We start from the raw sequence: 19,064 nt of genomic DNA on the forward strand, positions 1-19,064 counted from the left end.
TCATTAAATGCTTGTTTAATATAAGTTTTGCTTTCCCCCTCTCTTCCAGCACCAAGGAAAAATTGGAGTTAAATTTAATGTTGGGACAGATGACATCGCCATTGAAGAGTCCAACGCAATCATTAATGATGGGAAGTACCACGTAGTGCGTTTCACGAGGAGCGGTGGAAATGCCACGCTGCAGGTGGACAGCTGGCCAGTGATCGAGCGCTACCCCGCAGGTAAGTGTGAGCGTTTGGATCCGGGCAAGAGTTTATGAGAAGCAACCTGGAAAACAAAGCGCTGTCTTGTGTCCGCCTCACCAAATTGTGGTTTTCTGAGAAACCATCGAGTATTTCTTGGACTTTAGAGTCATGTGAATGTACTGTTGTCCTGAACTGTTCTTGCTGCCATGTACAAATGGCTTTTTATAGACAAACTTGAAGGCACACATATCGTTTGCAAAATTCAGGACATCCGTGAAAGCAGAAAAATGCACACATAAAAGGCACGACATGTCAAAGCACTTTTTACTGGATCCTTGCATTTGAACAAAGGAAAGGCTTTGTCAAAAGTAACAAAGTTAAAACCTAAAACTCAAGAAAGGAATACATAATACACTCTCCTGATGAGACAAACCAGGCTGAGGTGTCCCTTTGGTGGCAGCGGGGAGCTCACACTCAGGAAAGGTGGGCGCTGAGCAGGAGGGAGGCGCAGAGCTCCTGCGGAAGCCCGAGAGCACAGGCACGCACGGGCCCGTAGCATCAGAGGCCAGCAGTGGCAAGGACCTGTGTGCCCAGGCCTCTCGGCCCCCTTCATATGGCTGTGGAGCGTCACAGGCTCTGGGGGAAGACCAGGACTGTTCACTTCAAGTCTGCAAAACGAGTGCCACGCCAGTTTTGGCGAAGTAAACATCATCTTGTTCATTGTTAATGAGCTTTGCGGCCCAATTACTGAAACAAGGGGTAGAGCAGAAATTCAAGCCAGTGTCACTTGCACTTGAACATAGTCTCAAGTAAGAAATTTTCTCATATTCTCATTTGTCTCTCTTCCCAACTATGTTTTTTGTATAGCATACCGAGTATAGAATTGTATAAAGAAAAAAATAAATTTTGTCCTATACAATAAAAATTATATATATATATATATATATATATATCCCTTTGGAATTATTTGTTTCTTAGAGGACATAATATCAGAAAGTAGCGAAGGCACCATGTAGCGACCCAGCTTCTGCAGGGCCGGCTCTCCACTATGGAGTGAAACAGCAGGGCAACCTCCCCGCAGCTCTTCTGACGCGTGTACTCTTGCATCTTCCAGCTCCAATTCCAAAGTCCTCTCTGAGAGAAGTGCTCTGTAAATATCCTGTGAGTTAAATGTAATAAATCTTCACTATGACAAATTCAAAAGCAGAAAAATTAACAATATGTGTTCTCTATTACCCCATTAGCGGGAATATGCGTTTAGTAAATACTTGCCCAGTCGGTATCCGGAAGGCAGCACATTGTGCAGGTGTGTGAGGGCTTCTGGCTCCATCTCTGAGAAGATGCGCAAGTGGCAGAGCTGAAAGGAGAGGGCCTTAAGTTTGTAGGCGCCATTACACAGCCCCTGCTGATCACGTTTACTGCGTCCACTGAAACTTTAGTATAAATGTACTTTTAAAAATTAACAACTATCATTTCGGTAAAATTGTAGAAAAGTAACTTTTTTAAAATATGCATTAATAAATCCCCGTTCGCTGAGAGCAAGTCACTGCGCTGACTCCATGCAGGAAGAAGGGGTGCGAGGTGTGGGCTTTGCCTCCGTGTGTCGGCAGCCGTGCAGAGCAGGCCGCAGGTGTGAGCTGCCGTTCATGGCACCATTACGTGTGACAGTGGCCTCTTGAGGGCTACCCTGACTTCACCAGGGAAGTTTTTAAAATATCTTTATTTAAATAGTTACTTTATTCAGTAACTTATCGGCACTTCCCAAGTCCTTATCTTCAAGAGCTCTGTTCTAGAGGTTCTGAATGGTTACCACCAGGGACCTGCGACAGACACGCTTACATCAGTTTGGGAATTTCTGGGATAAACTAAGCTTAAAAATATAAATAGTGGGATTTTGGTTTGATAACTTGCGCAACGCATCTCTGAATGAGAAATGCAGTGTGGGCTTTGGGAGCGTACACCATTCAGATGTCGTTTACTAACGCATCCACGCAGTTTTGTAAGTGTGTCGTGGTTTTAAAATTTCCCATGTCTCACCATTTTGCTATAACTTATGTGATTAATCACGTAGCTTTGCACGTAGAAGATAGTGTCCCCTGGGTGGCACGGACTCCAGAAGTCACCCCCTCCAGTGGTGGCAGGCTGGTGTTCTGCTAGAATACTAGTGCTGGGATGGGCGCAGCATCATTTGAAGAAATATTCCTAGTTTTATAGGTTAATAGTTCAGTACATGTAATTTCTCACTGACCAATTCAATAGAAAAAGAAACATGGTCTAAAATATATTTAAATATTCGAAGTGGACAGTATCGTAACTATGGAGTTAATCTTTACAAATAGTTATTTTAGCTGCAAACTTCAATGTTTAGTCAAAGATTCTGAAGTACCCTGACACCAAAGAGTATTCAGGCAATATTAATAAATCCAGACTGAGTATTCAGGCAATATTAATAAATCCAGACTTGCAGTTGTGTTGGCGGATATTAGCAAAGAAGAAAAATAAAGACTGCCAGCAAGAAAATAATGGCATGTATGAAAACTTTCAATACGTGCATATAAAAAGTTGCTGATCAATCTGTGAAGAATTCAGAGGTGTCATCACTGCTGTCATTCAGTTCTTCTTAATCGTCTGCGCTGTTGGAGCCTCAGCATCGTGCTGGGGCAGGAATAAGCCACACAAATGACGAACATTGTTCTCTCTTACAGTTTCATCTGCATCAGTGTCATAAAAGTTGAATATAAATTTTAAACTGTGTCATCTAGATTCAAGATTTTAAAACAAAACTGTTTTAGATACTGTATAAGTTCAATATCAAAGTTAAGTATATGTCTTTCATATCAGCTTGTAGTATGGCTACTTTTATTTTTAAATTTTGGAGGGGTTGTTATTTATTAGAAAAGCTGCAGGACTAGTGCTTTAACCACCAAATCCCATAGTCAGAGAAGCAGAAACCAAAAGACTATATTTGGTTCCTTTTAAAGTGCTTGCACCACAAAATATAGGTAATAAGGGTTGAAATTAGTAATTAAGTATCGCACTTAACCTTCCATTATAGGGCTTTGTGGTAAGTGCTTTTATATGAAGCAATTCTTCTGGTGGTGCACTATACCTCTAATGAAAAACACCTAAAGCGTTGGCCAGTAGTATTACCTATAATTGTCTGGAAGGTTTTCATAAAGAAACTAATTAGTAGAGGTAGATTTTATGCACTTTTGGAGAATATGAAATATCCTTAGAATCCAGCACTTCACACTTTAGCATAAATATTGGGTTTTCTGCATAGCATACCTCGCGTCTGTTAGGCTGCATTCACAGCGAAGGGGTATGCGGAGCCGAGAAGCCATGGCTGGCCGCACCCTCCCGAAAGCTCTGGAACACAACGTACCATCAATGTCTTGATCTTCCCCTAATTGCAGCTGCGAAGCAAAATTCTCTGTGTCAGTAAAAATAGACCTCCTATTCCCATAGTACTAATCCAAGAAGGCTAGCAGCAGAGTGCTTGCCCAAACTCAAGATTACTCTAAGCGCATCCCATTTACCTTAGGGGTTGCACCTCAGAATTCACGTGGCTACTGTGGAATCCTCTCAAGTATCTTTGAAAGACAAACCAGCATTTTATTGCCCAATAAAACTAATATTTAAAGCATCTCTACTACCTAAAAGGAACAGCTTAGGGTTACTGACCATTTCCAGAGATACTTTTAAAATGCTCAAGATTAGAAATGTAATATGTAGGAGATGCAGGAATTACGTTGTGTATCGCTAAGAAAATACCCGAAAGAATTAAGAACAATAGAAATACACAGCAGAGTCTGAGGAATGTCTGTTTTGCAGTGTGTAGCATAGTAGGACCATAAAGTACTGACTTTAATTTGGGTCTTTGCAAGCCCACATTCATTCAGATGCAATTATCAGGAAGAGGCAGGGACAACACTACCATGTGTCTGTGTCTCACCAGAAGGTGTTGGGCTGGTGAGACAGGTCAGCAGACCAAATGCCCGCTTAGGCCAAGGTGGGGGCCGGGGCCCAATGCCTGGGGCCACATGCCGGGCCGGCCCCACTCCTGGACACATTGAGCTGGTGACCAAGTCCAAGCGTGGTGGCGCATGCCTGTAATCCCAGCACTGAGGAGGCTGAAAACAGGAGGATCGCTAGAGTCTAGGCTGTATAGTGAGACCCTGTATCAAATATATTTTTTAAAAAAAGAAAAGAAAAGTGACAGTGAAAAGAAGTAGAACTCCATGGTAGGAACACAGAGAAATCAAAGACATGGATGGCTCTGGGTTGCTAACTAATTTGTCTGTTGGAGAGACAAGAAGAATTAAGGAAATCTGGACCAGGGAGATGGCTCAGTAGAATAAATGCTTGCCTGGCAAGCTCAAGGGCCTGAGTTCAATCCCCAGTTCCACCAAAAAAAAAAAAAAAAAAAAAGAATTAAGGAAATCTATCCAAATCAAATACACTCCAAAAATGAGTGATTGCTATACAGAGTTTAATTACTACTAGAGTTTAAAGAAGGAAGGAAGGTCTGGGATCATGTGACAGGGAATGTGAAAGAAAGAAGTAGTCCCAGGGAAGATTTTATAGAGATGGTGGAAGTACTTTCTGCATGACTCCAATTTGGCTGGAAGGTCTTATAACTAATAGCTCTAAATCTTAATTATTTTCATCACTAGTACATTTCAGAGTTCAGGATGCTCAGATTGATTATTGTCCTTTTAATTCTACACATGTAGGCTGCATTAATTGATTAATGTATTTCCATATCAACTCAGTAATAATTTATTGTCCATTTAACCTTTTTTTATTTAGAATTTTCTATTTTGATCCTGAAGTATTGATTAATTTTACGATTTAGAGTTTTTAAATTTATAATTAGCCTAATTTTTATTATATGTTACATAATTAAGGACATCTTTTTATTTTTACTACTGTAATTTAAAAGATAGAAAGATCTTCTTAATTTATCAGACAATATAACCTGGAAGTGATTTGTTCAGCTGCCGTGCTGGCTAGCGGCCAAGTCAACGCTGCACTTGAGACTTGGCTTCTGCATACGGGCGCCTTCCTTTATGCCCCTGAGGAAGAAGCCTTAGTGAGGACGGATCAGGAGATGACGCTTTCAACACAGTGTGGTGCGCTTCCCGTACTAAGAGTTCCCAGGTACACGACTGGTGACAACTGGAGACTGGGTCGTGCAAGAATGCCACTTCTGTTGAACACCCGAATCCATCTTAGGAGTTTATTTCACACATGAAATAAAAATAATTCTCTTGCAAAAACTTGTTTTATATTCACTAGAATTTAATCAATAATATTAATAGGTACTGATCTCTTTTTACTTGAGAAACTTAATTTGCAAATTAAGTAAATTACTGTAGACTATTTTGATTAAAATTGGAGTATTAGAATACTTACACGTTATTCCAAAACTACATAGAAACCTCCTTCGTGGTATAATTAAATGTATAGATACAGGAAGTGTTTGAATGAATTTCATTTCCTTGCTATGAAGGCACAATAATAAATACATAATTTTGTCGAGGCACCTGATAAACCATTCAGAAGATTAAATGGTAGATTGAATACATGATCAGATTCAGGTAGATTGAAACAGAAGAAGTAATAATAAGTGCTTGACAAGTAGCTGATACTTAAATAATTGAATTATTTCTACATTCTTCATTAAAATTTTATAGCATTGTATTGTTTTTTGGTATTGCCTCTCAAACAAAATACACTAACACAAATGCTAGATATTTATTTCAATCCATAAAAGCCTGACTTCCTGTGACATACTTAAATGTTTGCTAATCTGAATTTTTCACAGCAAGTCTTGTAATACAGTGGGAAATCCTGGGTGAAAGAAGTGACTAGAACTCTCGTGCCTCCTTGTTACCCTCCTCATTTCGTGGTGCTCGGGTTGGCTGGGCTTCGCGCTCTGTTGAGTAGTATATTAAATAATCTACCTGAAGTTCTCTGCTTCGCTTCAGAGAAACTGCATCCAAGGGAAGGGAAGGGCAAGGCGGCCGTCAGGCTTCTGTCCTCGCGCTGCTCACCGTTGGGCTCCCCGAGCGGACCTGACCTGCATCTTTGTCCGTATTGGAATACGTTCCTTTTGCTGGGAGGTATATTAGGACTTTTAAATATTCTCTCATTTAAGAAGAGCAGAAAGTTCTTTTAATGGTTTGGCAGACTTGGAGCTTATTTGGACTAGCAACCATAAGTAGTGTAGAGATTATTCCTCCTGGTACAAAGAAAGTATGGGAACCAGAAGGCTGTCTGGTCCTAGTTTTAAAGTTAAAGTCTTGTCATGGGCTGTTAGTTCACATTTGAACTTCATTTTGCTATGAATGTATGGGAATAGTTTTTATGTTCCCTCCTATAATACTTGTCAGTGAGATCTATCTGTAACTTCCATAAATCAGTCGTGGGCTGCAGGCTCCCTGTCGGTATTGTGCCTCATAACACTTGGCCAGATTCTTGCGGGGCCAAGCTAATGAGTGCTTTTAAGAAAGGACAAATCCAAAATCTCAACTTAGCCCCTACCAGGCAATTTCCTTCTCTTGTCAGACCACACACGATTTTCACCATAAAATACAAATGTATTTTTCAGTATTTATTCTTGACAGGAGTGACATAATCTGTAATACTAGTTCCTTCAGATACGTGCTGAGTCTCTACAGTTTGGATACCGCTGGGCATGCTGCGAAGCAGGAGCCGGACCGCTTGTCTTTGTACTTCCTTTATTCCTTGTGCTTCTCACTTTAGCTTATTTTGCGTCTTAGCCAGGTGGGACAGCTATGTAACACCATCTGAAACCAAAGGGCCAAAAAATGCTCCATAATCCAGAGTTTCCCTGTATATTTGAAGCTAAATTTAACTCAATCCCAGTGAAATAGTTAAGTGTTCTTAGAAACACATGATGTACAGAGAATTGTTCCATTTTGTATTTTCCATGAGCCTTTCCTGGACAAATCAGTTCTTACTTAGAAACAAAAGATAGATATCATTGATCATGACCGGAATCAAGAAGTTTGCTAAGTAGGTTACCTGTTATCATCTCCAGCTTGCCTATTATCATTTCTAGCGTACACGTGGCTTAACAATTTAAATTCACAGCACAATGAGGAGATGTACTGATCCCACTCCTGAGAACTCACCTTAAAAAGAGAATAGAATTTCCATGATTTTGCATAACTTTAGCTAAAGTAACTGACTGGGATTGGGTTAAAAGGATAATCAGATTAGATTAGTGCATCTACCTACTGGTGAGGAAGGAAGAATCCATCATGTCAGACATAAAAAAAACTGTCACCACAAGTATAAAATTTGGTTTTTAGAAAATGAAGTGAGAAGAACTATAAGAATAGCTGACGATTAAAGGCCAGGGGAATTATGCTTTTAATAAAATTAGAGTTTCAGAAACTTCAAATGCCTTCTCCAAGTCCTGTATTTGGTGTTACTAATAAGATGTCTAGTTGTGTGACTGTCCTTTTATAGCCCAGTTATTATCCAGAAGCACCTTGCGTGCATCTTGCAGTTTGTAATTACCTGACTTTAATCGGGGCGAAGTCGCGATCCCAGCATAGCCGCAGGCCCTTCTCAGTCACCTCTCAGACACTCTGACCCCAGATTTTCTCAAGAGCTGCTATGAAATTGCCCAGGAACCTTGATATATTTTTATGGACAGCATTGCATATTTTTGTGTGTGAGTAAGCCATTTTGCAACTCGACTGTTTGGCGCTTTCCCCTCAGCCTTCACTGTCATGGGAGTGCCGACCAGAAGGCAGCCGGGCCTCTGGGCTGCATCACTTCTCATAGTGTCGTCCACTATGTGTTAGTCATAGAAGCCTGGAGTAGGCAGGCATTAGATGTCATCTTACTTCAGTAAACAATGACAGTGTGGTCAAGTGGTAGCACAGGGTAAAACCTAAGATTCGATATCCTGGCTTCAAGGATCCATGTGGAATCCAAACGTGACATAGGTGAGTTCTTTTCAGTTTTAGACATTCTCTGATGAACTTTTCTTAAATTCCTTTGAATTTCTGCCTCTCCATTACTCTAATAAAGTAGGATATCCCATCTTTAGAAAATAGAGTACACATATATTTGCATTTCTGTATTACATTATGCATATGTTTTGTAAGGGGTGTGGTTCACCATCCTCAGGTTCATTTATCTAAAGATCAAAACCATACAAACAAACCAACGCCTCTGTTCTGTGTAATCTTCTAGCCAGTTAATATCTTGGAAGAAAAAATGAAATTTCATTCCAATGAAAGATAGGTTCCATTAATTAACCTTCACATAGTCAGCTCCTAATCACTGACAGGGCCTTCTGGGTGCGGCCTTTACTAGAGTAGATAATTTAATACAGTAAGATCACATTTTGTACTCTTGACACAGAAGACAATTGTTTTCTCAAATATGATTATAAGAATGCCACTGGCTCCTAACAGATGTATCTTGGGTGCTGAGAAAAGCTGCCGCGGAGGGAAACACTGCCCCCATGCACCTCCTGACAGGCTACGTTTAGGAATGCACTATACTGCTTCAGGGCTGTTGATAACCTCAACGCACACCCGTAGTCTCAGCCCAATGCTGACAAACTGAATCGAGGGGCGTGTTAGACAGTAACTCCTGAGCATTCGTCACAGATGTCAAGTACATGAATGACAAAGAAAGACACGAGAAGCAGCTGAGGAGGAGCTGTGACAGCTTAATGTACGATGCGAGCTCAATTCAACCCTGGAACAGAAGAAGTGCATTCAGTAAAAATGGATGCAGCTGCATATTTTCTGTATGTTGTGCTGTAGCTGATTACCAATCTTATTTTTTGTTGTTTTAAGAATTTCCATGTTGTTATTTAAATTACCAACAAGGGTGGTGAAGGGCACAAGGGACTTGTTACTTTTTCTTTGCACCTTTTGGATGAATGGTCCTTTAAAATAAAAGGTTTAAAGAGGATTTCCACCTATAGATACCGTCTATTCAATTTTCTATATATTATATAATTCTATGACAAAATACTTTTAAAAATAAAACACCTTGCCTTTGTGAAACTGGCAAGTCACCTTGGGGAAAAATATATATGTACTCACATGTTCACTTGGTTATTATAAAATATATTTGGGTCGGGGTGGAGGTGCACCCCTGTAATCCCAGCACTTGGGAGGCTGTAACAGGAACATTGTGGGGAGATTGAGGCCAGCCTGGGTTACATAATGAGCTCAAGGCCAGGTCTCAAGAAAAACAGACAGACAAACAACAGCCGTACTTATTCCAGGAGCATAAGCTTAGTGTCTGTAGCAACCCCACGATGTCACCTAACCTACCACGCCATTACAGTTGGTGCTTAATTAAGACAGAAGGAAATGGTGCACGTGGAAATCTGTTGAAGTGCAAACCTTGTAAATAGGCCTTGTATTGAAATTTAAGTTATGGTGATGAATATTTTGTGTCACATTTAGCCTCATGGGTAGAATTGTCCTCGAAGACAGACTTTCATCTTACACATTTGGAAGTCTGTTTTGTTTTTATACTTAGGCATTTATCCTTCTGCATTCAAAAGCCTGGCTGCATGAAAGAGCACCTGAATTCCCTCATCCCTGGAATGCCAAGGCTGACTTCCTGTGCTAAGATTTACTGAACTTGTCATCTTAGACCTATTATCTATATTGGCGCCCTGAATATTTAAAATGCCCATCGAGAATCCGAAAGAGAATATGCCTAACGCAAGTCTGTCTAGATATTACCATATGCATTTCCAATGATGGATTTTAGCTGGATTTATGAGATATAAAACTAGACAGAATAGAGGAACATTTCACTTCATTTTGGAGATAGTGTCAACTAATTGATAATGTACCATAATAATTTTTCAGGGTCACCTTTGCTGGAGCAGTTTAAAAGTCCATGTGGAGTCCTCAGTCCTCTCGTTTCTTATTTTTATTGCTCAGGTTGGCAGCAGACCTGGATGAGCATATTTTATGCCTAGAGAAGACACAAAAAACAAAACAAAGCTTTTTTAAATGCAAAGGTTGCTTTGCTGAAAAGAGGAACAGAATGGTCACAGCCATGTTTGGAAACAGACCTGGGCATAATTAGATGAGGCCTATCCTTTATGGAAATTGAGTTCAGATTGAAAAATCCGTCAAGTAGACTCAGTAAAGCAAATCACTGTCACGCTAGCCTTGCTGTGAAGAGGAAGTGGAGCTTGCCTCAGCCCCTGATGTCCACAGAACCCTGGCAGATTCCTGCCCACCGTGGAATCGAGAACGTGCCCCAGTGACTTAGATGTGTGCTTTAAGGCAGACGCTCTGCACTGGGCTCTGCTAATAATCTCATGTACATTGCTGCATTAACACCCACAAGCTAATTGAAAGGCAGTAAATACTGTTTATTTTCATAAATGAGTAAGCACAGAACAGGTACTTCCCAATGCCCTGCACTGCTAGTTCATTCTACTCCTCTGCTGAAGAAGTAGACAGTTTGCTGCCTGTCCCCTTCATTCTCATGTCCTTATGAAAAAATCTCAGATTTTGTTCCCAATACCCATCTGATTGTATGATGCCCCAAGTTTGGTTGTGCTGAGGTTTTGATGCCAAGAAAATTTGCATCAGTTCTTATTTTTAGATCTTTGAGGACCATTCAGTGTCCCTGTGGATCTGTAACACTCTTTTCTCCCTGTTCTTCCTTCTGCTGCGTATTCTTTGTCTATATTCAGAAGAGAATACGCTTTCACTTTGGTTCCCACCTTTGAACACTGTTACTGCTATAGGACATATAAATGTATGCCAAAGACTAATCTTTGACCACATGCCACAGACTTGGTGCAAGATTAAAGGCAGGTTGGATGCAGTGGAGGTTAAGGTAGAAGACCTGGGCTTGGGCTCAAGTCCCAGCCCACTTAGTTCATGTGTAACCTGAAGTGATATCAGCTCCAGTCCCTCCATCAGACTACATCCAAGCTAGCCCTTTATCTGCAGCTCTGACCTTCATGGCTTTAGTTAGAATTCACCATGTGTCAGAGAATATTAAATGGAAAACTTAAGAGGAAATAATTCATAAGTCTTAAACCCGCTTCATTCTGAGTTTGTGATGGAACCCCTCCCGACCTGGCTCATCCTACCCCATAGGTGCACCTTCTCCTGGTCGCATACATTTGCTGCCCATCCACTAGAGGCTTGGCCACTGTCCGGGTGCAGAGAACCCTGTAATGGGGCCACAGTGACTGTGTGACAGTGGCCCTTGTTCTTAACAGTGGCACCAAAGTACAAGGGCAGTGGTACTGGCAACTTTATTAGAATATATTATTATATTTATTTGATTTTATTATTAGCTTTAATTATTATTATTTATTTAATGTATTTGGTTGTTACAGGGTCTCACTATGCAGCTCAGATTCATAGTGATCCTCCTGTTTACAGCCTCCCCAGCACTGGGATTAGGGGTGTGCGCCCCTATGCCCAGACTCTGGCTGGCTCAGCCCACCCTGGGGGCGGGGCTGGTGTGGCATGCAGTCCCTGCGCTTGCTTAAGCTTGCCTAAGCAGGTGCTCTAGTACACTGAGCTATCTCACCATCCCTAGCTTTAATTATTAATCTCTTACTGTGCCTATGACTTTTATCATAGAAAAAAATGCATAGTGCTGATAGAGCTTGATATACTACCTTGGTTTTAGCCATCTAGAAGGAGATTTTTTTTTTAATGTATTTGGTACAGGGTCTCCCTACACAGCTCAGACTCGTAGTGATCCTCCTGTGTCAGCCTCCCCAGCATTCCACCTTGGAGGGTCTAGCACAGTATGTGGTGCTGGAGATCAAATACAGGGCCCTGTGCTTGCCAGGCAGGAGCTTAGACTGCTGAGCTATCTTCCCGGCCCCCACTAGGAGACTTTTTCTGAGGATAAGTACTAGATTTCCAGAGGGAGACCAATTTATCTTCTTCTGGGAAGCAGACTCAGTTTCACATACGTGGTGATAAATCCCCAGAGAGTTCTTGGGACCCTAGCAGACATGTACCACTGCCTACCCACCCCGGGCCAGGACACCAGGGACGCATCACCAGGGAAAGCCTGCTGGAAGTTCAGTGTTTGATTCAGAAACTGTATTCTACAAAATCTCACAGAAAAGAGTGGTAGGAGGTCATCAATTCAGATGTGCTGGGTGTCGGAATGACATTTGGATTTTAACAATTGAGTACCAGACAGACCTTGGTAGCCAGTAGAGAGTGTGTTCCTAGTTACCTGGCTTGGGTACTAAACTGTCTCCCATAAAGGCCATAAGTAGGTTTTGAGCTCTGGCTGCATGTGGACGGCCTCATCCCCGGCACCGACACAGGTGATGTCCCTGATAAAGAAGGGCTCTGCCTTCCTCTTAAGCAGTCGTCTCGGCCCTCCCACCAAGACTTTACCTAGGCTGCCGTCATCCTGGGCGTTCTCTTTCTCCAGCTCCCACGCTGGCACTCAGGAATTAGCAAAGCCTGGAGGCTGTATCTGAGTGGAATCTAAAGGAGCATTATTGAAGCCTACCTCTATGCATCAGACACAAACCGAGCAACTTGGAACATCGTCACCTGGCTGGACATGGCAGGCTTACCGGCAGAAATAAGAATAACTGCTTCTCTTTGACCTGAAGAAACTAGAATTATCCTGTTAGTCATTATATTGAGGAACACAATTCATTCTCATTGAGGTGGCAAAGCCAATGATATGAATTAGAAAAAGCCTCCTAGCTGAACTTTGAGAAAACAACCATAATCAAACTTGAAATGTTTACTTGTTTGCCCTTATTCTTCAGAAAATATTTTAATGTATCGGTGTACCTTTAGTAACTCATAAAACTTACGTTTGGTTTTAATTTTATTTATCCCAGTATCGTGCATTTTAATTCATGTTTATTTTATTTAATTCATGTTTATTTAATTTAATTTTTGGGGGGGGCGGACCTGGGGATTGAACTCAGGTCCTTGTGCTTGCCAGGCAAGCGCTTATTCTACTGAGCCATCTCCCTGGCCCTATTTTATTTAATATTTTATATATAAATTTTGTTTACATTTTGCCTTAAGATATTTTTCTGAAATATTCATTCCACTTTGAATTAGAAAGCACTGATAAAAGATACAGCACCTAGAAGTGGACTAAAATCCTCAGAAATGTATGTTCTCTAAGAGCCAACAAGAGACCCACAAGTTGGCCCTACTGGATTCTTTCCCACATTAAGATCTACACAGTATCTGAAACTCCAGCGGAAGTCAAAAGCCTGAGGTTCGCTTTTAGTTCTTCCATGAGCGTACGTTAGAATCTGTTTCCTGGCCCTCTTCTCCAGGTACTAGACCTGAATAGAAATGAAAGGAAGGAGGAAAAACCTGCCCTTCGTGTCCTATACAACAGTTCGAGGTAAAACTTGAAAGAAAATATAGAGCAGTAAGGGATTGTGGGAAATACTGGATTTCCTGCACATGGCATAAACGTAGTACTGGTAGCTGTGACAAAGATAGGAGAAGCATGCTATTTCTCATACATAGACATTAGTGGCCTTCATCTGGTCTAGAAAGGGAAGGTGGGTGTGCATGATGGGACCAAGCAATACTAAGGGGTAATGTGTGTTACCGTAAAAGACACTTTATCATTTCTCCTCATCCAAATGCTCCCGCCTGCTGCACACACACTCGTAAGCAGCTTTGGAGTCCTTTCTTGAGTGGCTGAAGCTGTGCTGTTATGGGCCCACGTTGATCCCCGATGTTTTCCTTGTGTGGCCATGTGGACCCTGGGGAAGAGCCAGATGTCTCTTGGTACCAGCTCACTGAATAACAAGGTAGACGAGGGCCGCCATGATGTTTTCTTGAGCCTGCACTTCCCCTGGATGCCACTCAACAGCGACGTTCACTGTACTTTTTATTATGACTGGTAAAAAAACCTCGCCAAGATTTCCAGATCTGCTTTATGAAGTGCCCACCATGGTGGGATAAGTGTGTTCAGAGGGTGCAGGGTATTTGGAGGGTGATTAGTGGCAGTATGTCTTACATTGTGATCAATTTTTAATTGAAACAGTCACTGTATTTTTGGATCACCTCTGTGTATTGACTCACTTACCCACGTGCATCGGGGTGGAAAATGATCCCTAGATCAGAAGTAAATATGGGTTACCAGATAGCCCCAAAAAGCTCTTGCTCTCATAGAGAAGGCAGTTCTGATAACTCTGCATGCAGCAACTCTAGTAATTAAATCTGAGGGTTCTAAGGCACGTCTACACCATGGCAGGACAGGCTTTCTTTGAAAGGATCAAGATGGCCCTACGTCTGCTCCTGCAGGCAGCACATAGCTTTCCAGTTCAATTCCTCTGAGCTCCAGAGAAGCCGCACGGTTTCTAAGTATGTGACAAGATGAAGTTAACTGACTGACTGGGTAACCATGCGATCGTTGTATCTCGTGGTGTTTTCCTCCTGCTACACTGCAGTACATTCTTGGTAGGGCTGGGGAGATAGCTTAGTGGGGTAAGCACCCGCCTGGCAAGTGCAAGGTCCCGAGTTTGACCCCAGGTACTAAAGAGATAAATAGATAGACAAAAATTCTTGGCAAACAGAGTGACAAATACAGATCAGGTCATTTCTTCCAACATGTACATTCCCGATCTCAATTTCTTTCTGATTCTTCCTAAATTACAAAGCCCCCAACCATGCACCCTCTTTAGTTCCTACTTTGTGTTATTGAGACCATGTGTCATCAGGAGACTGGGTCCAATGGTAAACTTCATTTATTTATTTAGTACAGGGCCTACAGGGTCTCACTACACAGCCCACGCTCATAGTGATCCTCCAGTTTTCAGCCTCCCAAATGCTAGCATTATAGGCTTGCGCCACCACAGCCAGTCTCACTCCCTGTCTCAGCATGCCCTGGGGCAGGGCCGGCAGCCAATGAAAACTTTGGCTCCTACACATTCTTTCCACAGAGATTCCCCAGTTCCTATCATGTTCTGTCTGTGCTTCTGTTATTTTGACACTCAGTAAGATATGTTTTCACATTTTTTTTTTTTAATTTAGGGCGCGGTGTACAGGGTCTCACCATGCAGATCACGCTCACAGTGATCCTCCTGTTTACAGCCTCCCGAGAGCTGGGATTACAGGTGCAGGCCACCACACCCAGTCTCAATTGCCATCTGAGCACAGCCCGTGGGCGGGACCGGCATGGCAGGCCTGGGGATCAAACCTCCAGGCCCTGCATCTGCCTAAGCAGGAGGTTTAATACACTGAGCTATTTGGCTGGCCCTGTTTTCACAATTAAAACTTTCCCAGTTATAAGCTGTAAATCATCTTGATTCTTCTCCAGTCTTCATTATCTTAATCCATTTGATGTAAGCCAAGAGAGTTCCATCCCTGGGGTTGCTTTCGTATCTTTTCCTGCCTTTCGAGGCATGCTGAGACAATGAATGAGACTGGGTGTGGTGGGCCACACCTATAATCCTAGCGTTTGGGAGGCTGAAAACAGGAGACTCACTATGAGTCCAGTCTGTGTAGTGAGCCCTATAAACAGTTGCTCAGTGACTCACTCACAGAGTCTCACTACACAGACTGTACTCATAGTGAGCCTCCTGTTTTCAGCCCCCCAAACAATGGGAGACGGATGTGAGAACCAACAGAATTAGTAAAGAGGAAGAGTGCTATATTATAGTGTGTTGAATTCTCTGAGGTCTAGTACTATAATATAGTTCAAATTTTAATACTTTTATATAGCCCATTTAGTCATTTTGTATAGATCACATATAATATTTTTTTAAATCAGATTTCCTTGATTTATTTTTTTTGATTTATATTTTTAAACAATGTTTTATCAAAAGGTAACCTTGGATTATGTGGCGTTTTTTCACCTGTATTTCTCATTTTCACTTTAATTCTTTGAACTTTACTGTTAATTGGATTGAATACAGAGAACGTTACTGTTATCTGCATCTGAAAGCTATTAACTTGATATAAATTAAACATAGTGATGAAACATAATTAGAATATTTCATTGTTTAGTCATACCAAAATAAGAAGGCCCGTTGTATTTGCCCTGAGCTTTGTGGTGAGGTTCTGTCTATGTTTTGTACTTACTCTAAAAAGGGAAATAATGTGAACAAGAACAGTTATATGAAGCAGCGGACTCCAGCTGCTAATTAGCTTATGGGGCCCTTCAGACTGACTTCTCATTCTGTAAAGATCAGGAGACCAATTCTCCAAGGTTATCAAATGGATCATCCCGTTAGGTGGGAGATGAGCTACACTCTATGTCGTCTCTTCATTTGTCATGGTGCGTGACTGCATAGCATGCACGAAGCGGTTGCAGCCGCCGTGTACTTTCACCACTGTACCAGGAACTGATCCCAGGCACTCTGAAGTTCTTTCACGCTGTTCTTCAAAGTCACTTCATGCATCGTCCGCATAATGCCACGATGGTTAAGACGTGGAAAAGTTCAGTAACGTGCCTGTGAGTACCTTCCTGGGAGGTGAATCTAGATCTTCTGCTTCCATAAAATCAAATAGAATGGACTATCTCCTTCTACAAATCTTGTGGGTCTTCTATTTTAAGTATTTTTAAATAGAGTACTAGTGAAAGGAAAAATAGCATACTTCTGTGAAATTTTTGTTTCTAGTAGGAAATATGACATCTAGTGCCATGTGTACTACAATTTTTATCTATATTATGTGACAATACAAAAATGTTTAAAAACCTATCTAATCCTGGTAATATGATTTGCTATGACTTGTTAGCTTAGTTATCAAATAAAATATTTCTTAACCTTATTTTTTGATTCCAAAGACTAGCCAAATGCTGCTCCTGTGGTAACATACGTCATTATGGTAGTGTCATGACCCTACCCACAGGTCAGTCTTTTCCAAGGCACAGTTTTGATGGTATAATGTATTTCTAGTTTTTTAAAAGCTTTGTTAAGGAGTTTTTTGGCACGAACTTCATGAAATAACAAGATACTCTGATACATATCTTTTCCATCATGGTTGTCTGTATTCGTTGATTGAAACATCATTTATTTCAAAGAATTTACCTGTGGTCTATTCTTATCAGAATGCCCAAGGGCTCCTTCAGGGTAAATTAGCATCAAGGATTCCCACATTTCCTACCCAAACTAGAATCTTGGCATATATGTATGAATAGTTAGCAAAGAGTTATTGTGTTGCGTTTAATTGACTCCATATCTAAATATCGCTGTTGAGTTACTTTCCTTTTCCTACTGTATCGAGAAGAGATGTGATCCCCACTGTAGTTACTATTTTCATTAGCAAGAAGCAGAATTGAGGGAGAGATGGAAGACAGAATAAGCAAGTCCACATTGGGAGGAAACTGACAGGAAGAGGTAGGCCTGGGAAGGACTCCAGAGTGGGCACTGAACCTGGAAGTTGTGTTAGTATAGGGGACAGTGGAAGAGAGGAAGGCTGAGGAGGTGCAGTCTCTCAGTGCACTCTGTAAATAATACACAAATATCCATGTATAACTTGCCATTGACTGGACCTGTGACAGGAGCACAGCGATGAACAAAAGAGATGAAGTTCCTGCTCCCGTGTCCTCTGTAGTCACCGGAGTAAGCCCATTATTTCAATCGATTTTCTAGCTAAAATACAGGGCCTACACTAGGGGAGCCTGAGGGAAAGTCTGCAGCTACATTAGAGGGTGAGCCAGAGCCCAAGCATACCTTGGCCCATGACCGAGGAAGTGGCGCTGAGGAGACATTAGTGTTGAGAGTCAGGGCCCAGTTCTCCTACTCACAGACTCCAGGAAAATCAGAAATAAGCAGAAGGACCCTGTCTGTTCTCTTTTCCCAAGCACTTTCCCTAAAAAAAAGAAGCCAAGATGTATTTTGAAGTCTTGGTAGATACAAGGTCTGTCTAGTATCACAGAAAACGTAAGGGAACTTGAGGTGATTCCATAGACATGAGGCTCGGCACATTTTTGTTTCTGCACCAACTGAGGTGTCATCCACTTATTAGGTCCATGCCCCTGGCATCTTCCCTAGAGGCTGTCCCTTGGGTACCTTCCCCATGGAATTACTTGACCAAGTTGGGCATGGAATTTGTATCCTTCCTTAGTGGTAAGAACCAAAGGGAACCTTCAACAGACTTCGGTAGTGATCTAGTTTTCAGTAGAGCATTAGTATTCAAATGTAGACGTGCTCTGTCTCCTGTTTTTGCTTCTTTCCCAAGCTCTCCCACAGCTAATTGTGATCACTTGGGATCTTGTTTATTTATGTTTAAAAATTCCTCATGCAGGTCTTAAAAATAGAAATCAGGATGAATAAATATAGGCTATTTTTCAGTACCTCAAATTTGTTTTTATAGTTTTCAAGATGAACACAATAAACTTTTTCAGATTCCACATTAGTTAGGAAAATAAAAAAAAAAAGTGTTTCTTTTTAAGAGAATCTCTCCATATTAATCATGAGTGCATTCAGAAATGTGTTTTATGCAAAAAAGGTTATTTTTTTTATTTTGCACTGAAGCTTACTACATGAATAAGAAAACTAACACTAGTACAAAAATTTAATAGTACTGTTTTAGTCTTGTGTACTGATGAAAACACAGGCAACCACAAAGTAAATAAAATTCTGGTCATACAACTCTTGTTGCTGAAGAAGTTTCATTTATTGATAAGAAAGTTTAGGTAGATTTTTTTGTTAAAATTTTTCTGTCTATATAATGGAAGTACATATAATCCTACTATGTATTAAATTCTGAAGTCATTTTAATTATCTTATAATTTCTAAGTAATGCAGATTTACAGAGTAGACTTTGTAACCTTGCCAATGACTAGAATTGTGATTCATATGATCATGATTAGCAGCAAAATCAGCAAGGAAAATGCATTTTAAAAAATAAAACTGGGCCA

At 41.1% G+C, this 19,064-nt stretch overlaps 1 protein-coding gene across 2 annotated transcripts in view; it reads left to right on the plus strand.

Annotated features, from left to right (window-relative positions):
• Nrxn1 (neurexin 1) overlaps nucleotides 1-19,064 on the plus strand; it is a 1,036,478-nt gene that overhangs the window by 852,061 nt on the left and 165,353 nt on the right. For both annotated transcript variants that reach the window (XM_023703554.1, XM_023703553.1), the window contains one exon: nucleotides 50-221. In XM_023703554.1, coding sequence (XP_023559322.1) covers nucleotides 50-221 — 172 coding nt within the window. The remainder of the gene's footprint in view (nucleotides 1-49; nucleotides 222-19,064) is intronic.

This window comes from Octodon degus, unplaced genomic scaffold (assembly GCF_000260255.1).
Source record: "Octodon degus isolate 3935 unplaced genomic scaffold, OctDeg1.0 scaffold00174, whole genome shotgun sequence".
Lineage (NCBI taxonomy): Eukaryota > Metazoa > Chordata > Mammalia > Rodentia > Octodontidae > Octodon > Octodon degus.